Raw genomic sequence first — 14,284 nt, 5'->3', positions numbered from 1 at the left:
AGTGGACATTCGATATCTTAAACACAGGGAGACTAACACACTCATAATAAGAAGGAGCCCAAAAATGTAATTTGGGATTGGTGCGGTAGTTCAATGATAGTTCTCTAGTGGAATGAATTATCATTGATAAAATTAAGTTGTGTGTTCGGGGCGAACACGGGATGCTTAATTTTATCGGGAGACCAAAACCAATTTCTCCTCTCGGTCCCTATCGTAGCCTCTTATTTATAGAGTTCTATACCCACCTATACCCACCTTATATACCCACCCAATAGGGGCCGGCCAAGCTAGCTTGGGAACAAGCTAGGGCCGGCCTAGGTATAAAATTGGGTGGCCGGCCCTAGCTTGAACCCAAGCTAGTAGGGCCGGCCAAATTAAATTAAAAAAGAAATTTAATTTTAATTTTTATGTGGAAGATATAATTTAAAGATAATTAAAATTAAAATATCTCTCTTGTAAAAGATCTACAAAAGATTAAAGAAAGAGATTAAATCTCTTTCCTTATTTGTAGATTGGAGAGATGTTTTATTTTTCTCTTTAAAATTATTCACATGTTAATAAAATTAAAATTATAGAAATTTCCTTTTATTAACCATGAAGAGATTTTTAAAGAGAAATTTTATTTTTAAAATTTCCGGAAACAAATAAGGAAAGTTTTAATTGTTAATTGAAACTTGTCCAATTTGCTTCTTCTTGATGTGGCCGGCCATTAGAGTTTATTTGGGAAATTTTATTTTATTTTTATCAAATAAATCATGTCAAGGAAATTAAGGAAATTTTATTGTAAATAAATTTCCTAATTTGCCTAGGCCAAGGAATATAAAAGAAGGGGTAGGGGTGCCTTCATGAGATACAACAACATCTATTATTCCTCTCCCTCTTTTGTTCCTTGGTGTGGCCGGCCATCCTCTCCCTCTCTTCCTCTTGTGGTGGCCGAACCCTTCTCTTCCATTGGAGCTCTTGTGGTGGCCGGATACTACTCGGAGAAGAAGAAGAAGAAGGAGAGAAAGCTAGCATCTCTTGGAGCTTGGTTAGTATTTTGGTTTTTCTCCTTGGTGAAGTTTTTCCTTTGTGGCTCAACCTTGCTTGGAGGAGAAGAAGGTGGTTGGTGGTTTCTCATCTCGGAAGATCGTTGCCCACACAACGTTCGAGGTTAGAAGAGGAATACGGTAGAAGATCAAGAGGTTTTTCTACAAGGTATAACTAGTAATTTTTCTTTCCGCATCATGCTAGTTATTTATGGAAATAATACCAAATACAAGAGGCTTACGTTCTAGATTTTCGAATATGTTTTTCGATGTTGTGTTCTTTTGTATTTTCTTTTCCCTTGTGATTTGATTGTTCTCTTTGGTTAACCTAAAGTTATTTTAGGAAATTAAATATTAGATTTCTATAAAAGGTTTTGTCTAGTCGGTGGTGGTTGCTCTCATATCCAAGAAGGCCAAGTGCCTCGCCACGTCAGTACTGGAAACCAATTATGGAAATTAATATTTAATGGAATTAATAACTTAAGGAGACTTGGGTCGAACGTGTTAAGTTCCGCAGGAGATCCAAGTCAAAACTAAAAGAACAAATAGATTAAGTTTTGGATCAAACGTGTTAAGTTCCGCAGGCGATCCAAAATTTAATTTAAAAGAACACATGGTAGCTAGGAAAAGGTTCAGACCTTTGTACAAAATTTTTGTACAGTGGAACCTATAAGTTTTCCGAGTAGCAACCAACACGATGATATGTCAAAGTCAATGACAGAAATAGATATAGCAGATATTGATCCACCGCCTTTCCTTTGTCAGAGTTCCGACTTTGCATTTTTGGCACAATGAAAGTAGCAAATGTTACCCTCCTATTTATCCACTGCTAATCCCCCTGTGCCTGTGCATAAATTTCTTCCTTCCATCCTGTCCATATCATCAAGTAAACAGGGTAGTATTATAGCAGATATAATATCATTCTTTTATGATATGATCTACACATGCACATTATAAACAATATACAATAAGCAATCATGATATATGGTGAATTTACTTCTTTACTTATTTCTTATTTTACTTGATGTATTATTGAGCATCCTCATCCATAAATTATAGGCCTTGGAAATTATATACAGTTATATATTGACTATAATATTAGTAATTTGATTATCAAGTTGATCTCATAGTTCTGTTGGTTCTAAAGGAAATTTATTCTTTGTCACTTTTTATACGTACAAGAGTTTTGGATTGTTTAGGGGAGAGAATTACAAGTCAGAAAAGCTCAAGTTCTTTAGTGGATATATACAGTTGTTTGTTTCACCTTTCTTGATCTCAATGCACAACAATCCCTTAGTTTAGGGAGGTAGTACATTTTGTTGAGTTGTTGTTACAAATTAATCCCTTATATTTATGTGATAATTGATGAATGTTTTTTTTTTAAGCATTTCAGTTAGTCATCTTGTTACCTGGTGCCCTTACTGCTTTCTCAACTATGATTTTTGATCTTGGTTTACTAATATATTATTTATGTATTTTTATAGTTTACAAATCTCAAGTACTCTAGAGTTGAAATTGATGAAGTGCGGATCGAGTGGGCTGAATGCAAGCTAGATTACATTTGAAGTGCGGTTCTACCTTGATGTGTTGTTAAAAGAATGTTCTACCTTGATTTTGATATCTATTAGCTAGATTTTGATGTAAAAAGAATGTTTGGGTATTTTATGGATACTGTTGTAAGAAGATTATTTATATAATTTCTGAATATTTGTGTATTTTATGGATATTGTTGAATGAAGAATATTTGTATAATTTTTGAATATTTGTGTATTTTTTTTTATTATTGTCGGTTTTTCATTGTTTCGGAAATCAAATTGTTAAAAAATATCCATATTACATCGGTTTTCCACCGCTGCGAAACCGGTGTTATTAATTAATATTACATCGGTCATTTACCACTGCCAAAAATGGTGTTATTAACATATAATATTACATCGGTTTTACACCGTTGATGAAACGGTGTCGTTAAATGATACTACACCGGTTAATAACCGATTCGAAGACCGGTGTCGTTAAGTGATACTACACCAATTTTAAACCGATGTCTAAAATGGCAGACATTTTACATCGGCTTCATAGACATCGGTCGAAAATGAAATAGACACCGGTGGAAAACCAATGTCTATGAGGGTTTTTGTTGTAGTGTTTGGTCAAATGTTTACATTTTATATTTATATATATGTTGTTGCAGTTGTCCATTTAATTTATATTGTAGATAATATAGTGTGTGGTGCCACACAGAAGATCATGTTATCGGTTCCTCATAAATTATAAATAATAGCTCACAACCAAGATGGATTGGGATAAACCATTGAAATGGTTGTAATGTAATTTGGTATTAGTCTGTCTTGACTATAAAATTACACTAGTATACTATGTGTATTGAGCAAGACCATTTGAGGTTGTTAAATTTATATAGACTAAATAAAAGAACAGAACCTCTAGTATTATGGATGCGCGTCTTCTTAATCCCTATATAATAACAAGCACATATACTTAGTATTTTTTTCTTTAACTTATCAATGGGTGAGATTTATTCGTTAAATCAATACGCTCAATAAGTTGGGAAATAGTACTATTTATATGGTGTGTTTTTTATTATAGAATGAATCTGTGTCCTAATTATTTAGGTTGATGATGTCCCCTTGAGGAACTCATAAGGATTATCATGTAAACCCCGCAGGTGGACTTAGTCCGACATGATAATAAAGTTGAGTAGTACTACTCTTGAATCAGATGTTAATTAATTGAGTTGTCAGTAACTCATTTAATTAACGGACATACGATATCTTAAACACTGGGAGCTTAACACACTCATGATAAGAAGGAACCCATATTATAATATGGGATTGGTGTGGTAGTTCAATAATAACCCTTTAGTGGTAAGGGTTATTATTGATGGACTTGGGTTGGGTGTTCGGGCTAAATACAAGAACCCCAAGCCCATCAGGAGTCCTAAACCAATTTCTCCTCTAGGTCCCTGTTGTACCCTCTATATAAAGCCTCGCATCCACCCATCCATAACTTGGTTTGGTTTAACTTGGTTATAAAAAGGGAGATTTTCTCTAAACAGAATTCTGTTATTTTTCTTTCTTTGTAACCGACGACAAAGGTTATAAAAGAAATAGGTGGTGTAACGACCACCCTTCTTAATACTCTACTACTCTCTAAGAGTGACCGTTACTTAACTACTAACTTTACTTAACCGGTATAATTAAAAACCACGCGAAATCCCTACTGAAAAATTTCAGCAGAGACTCCCCTGTACCAGTGACCATAATCATTAATACATAACATAATATACACAGCCACAAGCGGCTGGAACATTTATCAAACAACCACGAAGATTATAAGACACAACAACTAAAAAAAAATAAACTATTCTAGCAATAACAAGTGAATAAAACTCCAACAGTGGAAAATAACCAAACTAACAATGCGGAATGAAAATATAATCTCAAAAGACATATACCATAAGGTACAACTCAACTATTTCTATCCACTAAACATGAAAACTCAAAACTTCCCAGGTCTCTCCATAGTCCTGGCATCACACATCGTTCGTACACCTCCTTGTCACCTTCCTTTCTATATCTTTTCCTTTCCTTTATCTGCAATAAGAGGAAATGCAGTCTATAAGAAAAATTTGCTTAGTAAGCGTTATCTAACTCACAAAAACACGAATATGCATGTATACAGAAAGAACTAGAAACTATATGCTCTAAAAGGAAAACTACTCATGCTCATCTACTAGTAAAAGAAGCAAACATACTGAAATGCTAAACATGTAAAGCTGCTCATGCTTAGAAAATAGCAAGGAACAGTAAGCTAATCTAAATAACATGCTAGCATAAAAGAAACTAAACTTGCTAATTTTAAAACAAAGTGAAACTTAATTCATTTGTTCTAAACTTATTCTTTTATACTTTTATACTAATGTGAAACTTATTTTGTTTGTTCAAAAACTTATACTTATAATACTTCAAAATAATAATCAACTTTCTTCTTGGGCCCGGCAACTGTACTTGCTATGCGCGCATCCCTAACTAGACACGAGATAGCTGGTCCCGAATCTAGTAGGGTTTTACTAGGTTATCTTAACCTAGGGACGACTATGGGAGCTGAACCCAAGGAGAACTGAGAGTCCTGCATACTAGGTTATCTAAACCTAGGGATGACTATGGGAGCCCAACCCAAGGACAACTGAGAGTCTAGTACAGTGCCACTGATAAAAGTAAAATACTTGTTATCTTTTAATACTTCTATTATGTAATGCCTCGGCATTTTCTTTAGCACCTTTGTGTCAAAATCCCTAAAGTCTTGACTTTGGGATCTACATAAAGCCATGACCTTTTTCTTTATTTTTTTTTTTATCTTTCTTATACTTGTTAATACTTCTAAAAGAATGCTTCTTTAAAAAGAAACTGAGATGTTTAAGCAAATTCTAACTTTGAAATGCTTAAACCAAAAATCTGCCTACTATGATAAATAAATTCTACAATGTAATACTTATAAAAAGATCTGCATACCATACTTATAAAAATCTTCATACTATACTTATGAAAATTCTTCATATGAAATGCTTAATAAAATCTACTCTAAGATTGGAGTTCTGCATATTGAGGTAACAAGGAAACTCAAATCTATATGCTTAAATGGAGGTAGCATATCTAAATCTCAAATCTGTGTACTTGGAATAAATGGTAGCAAGGAAGCCAATCTAAACCACATGCTAGGATAAAGGTTGTTCAGGCTTGTTAGAATGCAAAGGAAGACTGAATCTGTGGAAACTTACATTTCTCATACTATCTGATCGTAATCATAACAAGAAATATTTAAATCATGACCAAAGATAATTAAATGAACAATTTATTCATCACTAAATCTTTCCATTATACTCTTTTTGTCTCCACACCAAACCCCAATTCCTGTCCACATTGTTGAAACTCTTAAGTCACCCTTCTACCAATTAAAGACTCAACAGCCATAAAAATCGTAGTTTAATCCCACGCTTGTAGACAACACCATAAGCACAAACTAGGATACTCATGGAGGCTTGACAAAGCAAACCACATTCTGATGCACCAAATTCGTGCAATCTACTCCTATCTTTAAATCAAAATAGATCAACTACTCACAATAGCATTAACCTATAGGCAAATAGCTGATCATGGCAATTCAACAGTATTCATAAATTCCTTTCTATAACAGTTCATAGCTATTTCAATTAACAGGAGCATATATGAACTTAAATCCTATTGTTTCACACAAGAACTTCACTTCAATGTGAGAATTTCTAAATCTTCCAAAGCAACTAAACTGTACAGCAAACTCTAATACAATTCAGACTTCACAGAATTCTTCTAAGGCAACTAAACTGTACAACAAATCTAAACAACCATTCATGTTCTTCTTTGAAACTCATGGAAACAACTTAACATTTCTTCTGAATCTAAACAAATCTGCATTAAGTTTCATAACAGCAAGCATCAAATAGAACAAGCCGAAACCTCTACTAATCCCCTGTTCAGTACCCGGCAAGGAAACCTTTGCAACTAGTAAAGGGTTTGCTACTGGAAAACAAAACAAATACCATTACTCATGCTCAGATTTAACAAAATAAATTCTGGAATTGAAAACTATACTACACAACCAATGGATCAAACACTGTATGCTTAAAAACTAATAACAAAAGAAATCTATTCCAGAATCTCTACAAGCTGAAATGCTAAACTACATGCCCATCTGATCAATTTGTTCATTTTCCAAACCTAAACAAATCTGAAATTGAGATTCACGACAGCAAACCTCAAGAACAACACTCCTGCTACATATTTCGGCCAAACAAGAAGAAAACAGAATCGGATAGCTACTCTTACCGCAGGTGAGAAGCACTTACTTTGCTGTTCTTGGACATACAACCGAATAATGCAGCTAGGGCTTCGGGGAGATGAAGACTTCAACTTCTCTTTCATGCTCACGCGTTCTCTTCGACGAGAGGAGCTCGGATCCGCAAGGTTCGCCGGAAGAAAGCCTTCACCAATCGCCGGAGACGAAGCTAGGGCTTCGTATTTCCTCGCTCGGCAGAATCGTCGCCGTCGCACGCGAGAAGCAGAGAAGAGATTTTAGGTCACGGAATAAAACTTAGGTTCTCTTCTTATAACTAGGATTTTTATCATCTAACTACTGCTTAAATATTATTCACTCTTTCCTTAATTAACACTAACCGCCAGCACAGCTGGTCAGGCGGGTTTTGCTCGGGTCAAAGGCCTCGGCTTCGATCCCTCAGCCGTGCACTTTTAATTCCAATTTATTTTTAACGTCTCAACTATAGCTTAAATATTTGTCGCTGCCAATCTAATTAGCACCGACCACTAGCCCAGTTGGTCAGCTGACTTTTAACCGAATCAAAGGGTCTCGGCTTCAATTCCTCAGCCGCGCCCTTTTTATTTCGATTTATTTTAATTGTTCCTAACTACTACTTATATATATTTTGCTCCATATTCTTTAACAAAACGTGTGTGGAGCAGTTGGTTAGCCGGATTCGGTTAAGGCTCGGTTCAGGTCCGGGGTCCACGGTTCGAATCTCGACTTTGACAATTTTTTGTCAAAACTTCCTTCGTTTTGTAAAAATATCAAACGACTTCCAAAAATTACATAAAAATACTCTAAAAATTTCTAAAAATCTCTAGAATTTTTCTGTATCATATTTAAATATTTTTAAATTACTTTTGGGACTCAAAAGGGAGAAATTTGGGTTGTTACAATTCCCCATATCTTATAAAAAGTTCGTCCTCGAACTTAGACTAATCCTGGATACCTCTGTCTTATACTTTCCTTTACTAGTGGTACTTCTTTGCTTCTTAGTCTCTTAACTTCTCTGTCCATCATCACCTATATCGCATCATACCCATTAGTGGTACTTGAAAGACCTGTTATAAGGTCTCTGGAGACCATAGGTGCATTTGTCACACCAAATGTCATGACTACAAATTCACATTGTCCATATCTGGTCCTGGAGACTGTTTGGGTGCATCACGTCCTTTCACTTTCAACTGATGGTTCCTAGAACGCAGATCTATTTTAGAGAACACTGTTGCCCTCCTTAGTTGATCAAATAGATCATCCATTCTGGGAAGAGGGTACTTGTCCTTAACCGTTACTTTGCTCAACACTCTAAAATCTATGCACATCCGCATAGATCTGTCTTTCTCCTTAATGAACAACTCTGGAGCTCCCCGGGGTGAATGATTAGGGCGGATGAAACCCTTGTCAAGTAGCTCCTGAATTTGTTTTTGTAACTCTCGTAGCTCTGCTAGAGAAATTCAATACAGAGCTTTTGAAATTAGGCTGGTGTCAGGAAACAACTCAATTTCAAACTTTACTTCTCTGTTGGGAGATATTCCAGGTAGCTCTTCTAGAAATACCTCTGGATATTCACAGACTACCCGAACATCTTCCTGCTTGGGTCTTTCTTGTTATCATTGTCCTTCTAGTTCTAATTACTTAACTGGGGCTTCTGACTCCCCACTGTCTTGTCCTCTATCTTAACATCTAGTTATGCCAAGAATAATACCTGATATCTTCTCTATCCTTTCTAAACATACTTATGTATATATGAATATAAGAGAAACAAAACTAAAATTGTCTCTATTCTTTCTAAGCATATGTATCAAAACATAGAAAATTAAAACATGAATTTTCTTCTTTCCTAAGCACATATAAGCAAATACTCTATACTGCAAATAATAAAGAAAACATAAAAGAAAATTAAATACTTTCTTACTTGAAGACGGCAAGGATGGTGCTGATGTGTGATGCTGGAGAATGGGACCTGCTCTGATACCAACTGTAACGACCACCCTTCTTAATACTCTACTACTCTCTAAGAGTGACCGTTACTTAACTACTAACTCTACTTAACCGGTATAATTAAAAACCACGAGGAATCCCTACCGAAAAATTTCAGCAGAGTCTCCCCTGTACCAGTGACCATAATCATTAATACATAACATAATATACATACCCACAGGCGGTTGGAACATTTATCAAACAACCACGCAGTTTATAAGACACAACAACTAAAAAAAATAAACTATTATAGCAATAACAAGTGAATAAAACTCCAACAGTGGAAAATAACCAAACTAACAATGCGGAATGAAAATACAATCTCAAAAGACATATACCATAAGGTACAACTCAACTATTTCTATCCACTAAACATGAAAACTCAAAACTTCCCAGGTCTCTCCATAGTCCTGGCATAACACATCCTTCGTACACCTCCTTGTCGCCTTCCTTTCTATATCTTTTCCTTTCCTTTATCTGCAGTAAGAGGAAATGCAGTCTATAAGCAAAATTTACTTAGTAAGCGCTATCTAACTCACAAAAACACGAATATGCATGTATACAGAAAGAACTAGAAACTATATGCTCTAAAAGGAAAACTACTCATGCTCATCTACTAGTAAAACAAACAAACATACTGAAATGCTAAACATGTAAAGCTGCACATGCTCAGAAAATAGCAAGGAACAGTAAGCTAATCTAAATAACATGCTAGCATAAAGGAAACTAAACTTGCTAATTTTAAAACAAAGTGAAACTTAATTCATTTGTTCTAAACTTATTCTTTTATACTTTTATACTTATGTGAAACTTATTTTGTTTGTTCAAAAACTTATACTTATAATACTTCAAAATAATAATCAACTTTCTTCTTGGGCTCGGCAACTGTATTTGCTATGCTCGCATCCCTAACTAGACCCAAGATAGCTAGTCATGAATCTAGTAGGGTTTTACTAGGTTATCTAAACCTAGGGACTACTATGGGAGCCCAACCCAAGGACAACTGAGAGTCCAGTACAGTGCCACTGATAAAAGTAAAATACTTGTTATCTTTTAATACATCTATTATGTAATGCCTCGGCATTTTCTTTAGCACCTTGTGTGCCAAAATCCCTAAAGTCTTGACTTTGGGATCTACTTAAAGCCTTGGCCTTTTTCTTTCTTTCTTTTCTTTAACTTTCTTATACTTGTTAATACTTCTAAAAGAATTCTTTTTTAAAAAGAAACTGAGATGTTTAAGCAAATTCTAACTTTAAAATGCATAAACCAAAAATCTGCCTACTATGATAAATAAATTCTGCAATGCAATACTTATAAAAAGATCTGCATACCATACTTATAAAAATCTTCATACTATACTTATGAAAAATTTGCATATGAAATGCTTAATAAAATCTACTCTAAGATTGGAGTTCTGCATATTGAGGTAACAAGGAAACTCAAATCTGTATGCTTAAATGGAGGTAGCATATCTAAACCTCAAATCTGTGTACTTGGAATAAATGGTAGCAAGGAAGCCAATCTAAACGACATGCTAGGATAAAGGTTGTTCAGTCTTGTTAGAATGCAAAGGAAGATTGAATCTGTGGAAACTTACATTTCTCATACTATCTGATCGTAATCATAACAAGAAATATTTAAATCATGACCAAAGATAATTAAATGAACAATTTCTTCATTCACTAAATCTTTCCATTATACTCTTTCTGTCTCCACACCAAACACCAATTCCTATCCACATTGTTGAAACTCTGAAGTCACCCTTCTACCAATCAAAGACTCAACAGCCATAAAAATCATAGTTTAATCCCATGCTTGTAGACAACACCATAAGCACAAACTAGGATACTCATGGAGGCTCGACAAAGCAAACCACATTCAGATGCACCAAATTCATGCAATCTACTCCTATCTTTAAATCAAAATAGATCAACTAGTCACAATAGCATTAACCTTAGGCAAATTACTGATCATGGCAATTCAACAGTATTCATAAATTCCTTTCTATAACAGTTCATAGCTATTTCAATTAACAGGAGCATATATGAACTTAAATCCTATTGTTTCACACAAGAACTTCACTTCAACGTGAGGATTTCTAAATCTTCCAAAGCAACTAAACTGTATAGCAAACTCTAATACAATTCAAGCTTCACAGAATTCTTCCAAGGCAACTAAACTGTACAGCAAATCTAAACAACCATTCAAGTTCTTCTTTGAAACTCATGGCAACAACTTAACATTTCTTCCGAATCTAAACAAATCTGCATTAAGTTTCATAACAGCAAGCATCAAATAGAACAAGCCAAAACCTCTACTAATCCCCTGTTCAGTACCCCGGCAAGGAAACCATTGCAACTAGTAAAGGGTTTGCTACTGGAAAACAAAACAAATACAATTCCTCATGCTCAGATTTAACAAAATAAATTCTGGAATTGAAAACTATACTACACAACCAATGGATCAAACACTGTATGCTTAAAAACTAATAACAAAAGAAATCTATTCCAGAATCTCTACAAGCTGAAATGCTAAACTACATGCCCATCTGATCAATTTGTTCATTTTCCAAACCTAAACAAATCTAAAATTGAGATTCACGGCAGCAAACCTCAAGAACAACACTCCTACTACATACTTCGACCAAACAAGAAGAAAACAGAATCCAATAGCTACTCTTACCGCAAGTGAGAAGCACTTACTTCGCTGTTCTTGGACTTACAACCGAAGAATGCAGCTAGGGCTTCGGGGAGATTAAGACTTCGGCTTCTCTTTCGTGCTCACGCGTTCTCAATACAAAAAAATTGGACATTAGGACCGCAATATTAGCAGCGGTTGATAAAGCGGTTGTAAAAGCAGACCCAATAGAATCGATCAAGTTTAACCGCTCTTAAAACTGCTTCGGTTGAGTTTTTTTGAAGCGGTTGGGAAACCGTTGCTATTGGACACATATAGAACCGGTTATTAGAACCGTTCCTATAAGTGTCTTTTAGAAGCGGTTTAGAACCGCTTCTAAAGGTTACAAACGACCGCTTCTAAAGGGTACATACGAGATTAATAAAAAAAATATTCTTGCATCTCATATTATTTTCACAATTCCAGCAAACCTTTCTATTTCGGCGAACCTCTTTGTTCCAGCGACATTCTCTTTTCTATCGACCATCTATGTTCCAGCGATCCTCTCTATTTTAGCGACACATCAGATTAATTGCACCCTAGCATCATCCTTCGACATCCACATCATAAATCGTCTTTGATATTGTATCTCGAGGTAATTTCTTGCTTTAGTTTTGATATGGTGACAATATTTTTATATGTTAATGGTGATAAAAATTATAATCGATTATGTTTTCATTTGTGTTGGCCGGTAGATTTGTAAATTTTTTCAATGAATCGCTTAATTTAATTTGTCTTTTTCTGCAAGTTATCCATATTATTTTTCAAGTTTATTATTGTAGTTTGCTTACAACGTGTCTATGATGCTAAGCTTCATTTTTATATTTAGGAATTGTATTTATATATATGTTTATTGAATTCTTTGAAATTTTATCTATGAAGTTTCTTTAATTTTGATAAATCTTGCTTCAATGTGTTAACTTTTATAAATTATTGGACAACATCAAATTATGCAGAAGCAATGGATGGCTGCGCCACATGACAGTCTTGAGTATTGGGTGGGAATCCTATATTTTTTACGTTATGCATTTGGTGATGCGGCTCCAGATGTCACGAGACCATGTCCTTGTTGCAAATGCTTAAACTCATTGAGTCATGATCGTGAGACAGTACACGAACATCTGATGATAAATGGTATCTTACAAGATTATCGCATCTGGAATTTTCATGGAGAAAAACTAATTGTACAAGATCATGATAACAAAGAACTTCATGATTCGGTGCAACAAGTTTCAGAAGTAACTAGCCATGAACCAATGATACAAGAAATGTTGCATGATGCATTTGGAATGCATGAAGGATCTAGAAGTAATGAAAATTTCATTGGAGCATCAACGAGTCATACACCGATGAATTCTAATGTGAAAGATTTCTATCAACTAATAGAGGAAGGGAAACAACAGCTATATACTGGATGCACAGAGTTTTCTAAACTGTCATTCCTTGTTGAGTTATTTCAATTGAAAGTGAATGGAAAATGGAGTGATAAGTCATTTACAGCATTGTTGGACTTCCTTCGTCGAGTACTTCCATTTGAAGCTCAAGTGCCTAAGTCATTTTATGAAGCAAAGAAATTAATTTCTAGTTTAAGACTTCATTATGAAAAAATACACGCTTGTCCAAATGATTGCATGATTTATTGGGGGGAAAGTGAGAATGAACAGGTTTGCAAAGTGTGTAACCTTCCAAGATGGAAAAATTTACAGAAATCATCAAGAAGATCATATAAAGGTGGAAAAAAATGTCTCGAGGTTAAAATTCCAGCCAAAGTCTTTTGGTATTTTCCGTTAAAACCAAGATTGCAACGGTTATTCATGTCATCCGAGACGTCTGAAAATATGTAGTGGCATTTCAAAAAACATGTTTCGGATGGAAATCTAAGGCATCCAGCTGATTCTCGCGCATGGAAGGAATTTGATGATCGTCATTATGAATTTGCATCTGATCCTAGAAACGTACGCTTGGGACTCGCTACTGATGGGTTTAATCCATTTAAAAATCAAAGCACTTCACATAGTACTTGGCCTATTGTCCTGATGCCTTACAATTTGCCACCTTGGGAATGCATGAAGCCTTATTCTATTATTTTATCCACCCTTATTCCAGGTCCAAAAGCACCTGAAAATGATATCGATATATATTTGCGCCCCTTATTGACTGAATTGAAAGATTTATGGGAAAATGGGATTGCCACATTTGATGCTTGTGACAAAAAAATGTTTCAACTGCGGGCTGCATTACTTTGGACAGTCAGTGATTTTCCTGGTTTAGGTTGTTTGTCTGGATGGAATACATATGCCAAGAATGCATGTCCAACTTGTGCTGATAATACAGATGCAGTGTACCTAAAACATGGCAAAAAGTGGTCATTCAGAGGGCATCGTCGTTTTCTACCACCAGATTCAGAACTGCGAACAATGTCAAGTTATGGCAAACCAGAACAACGTGAGTTGGATTTGGTGCCATTGTCGGGATATGACGTTCTATGAATGACCTTAAATAAGAATGTGATTTTTGGTAAGAGTAATGCATCATAACCAAATGTGAGAATAAAAAAAGGATCAATTGAACAAATGTGGAGAAAACAAAGCATATTTTTTAGCCTTCCATACTGGGAATTTAATTTGATCCGACATAATTTGGACCCTATGCATATTGGAAAAAATGTTTGCGACAACATTGTTGCAACACTTTTAGATGATTCCAACAAGAGCAAAGATAATTATGCA

At 35.0% G+C, this 14,284-nt stretch overlaps 1 protein-coding gene across 1 annotated transcript; it reads left to right on the top strand.

Moving 5' to 3' along the window:
- The first annotated feature begins 12,520 nt into the window (after positions 1 to 12,520).
- Positions 12,521 to 14,044, top strand: LOC122031397. Its single transcript, XM_042590512.1, has 2 exons — positions 12,521 to 13,219; positions 13,400 to 14,044. The coding sequence occupies exons 1-2, from the start codon at positions 12,521 to 12,523 to the stop codon at positions 14,042 to 14,044; spliced, it is 1,344 nt and encodes a 447-aa protein (XP_042446446.1).
- The last annotated feature ends 240 nt before the right edge of the window (positions 14,045 to 14,284 follow it).

This window comes from Zingiber officinale, chromosome 11A (assembly GCF_018446385.1).
Source record: "Zingiber officinale cultivar Zhangliang chromosome 11A, Zo_v1.1, whole genome shotgun sequence".
NCBI classification, from domain to species: Eukaryota; Viridiplantae; Streptophyta; class Magnoliopsida; order Zingiberales; family Zingiberaceae; genus Zingiber; species Zingiber officinale.
Note: the sequence above shows the minus strand (reverse complement) of the source record. Positions and strands in the feature narration are given on the sequence as shown.

What these genes read in the sequence shown, in the direction of transcription:
- LOC122031397 (XM_042590512.1), top strand. Translation starts at nt 12,521, where the DNA reads ATGGCTGCGCCACATGACAGTCTTGAGTATTGGGTGGGAATCCTATAT. An exon ending in GGGAAAGTGAGAATGAACAG is followed by an intron (nt 13,220 to 13,399) that starts GTTTGCAAAGTG and finishes GAAAATATGTAG; the next exon opens with TGGCATTTCAAAAAACATGT.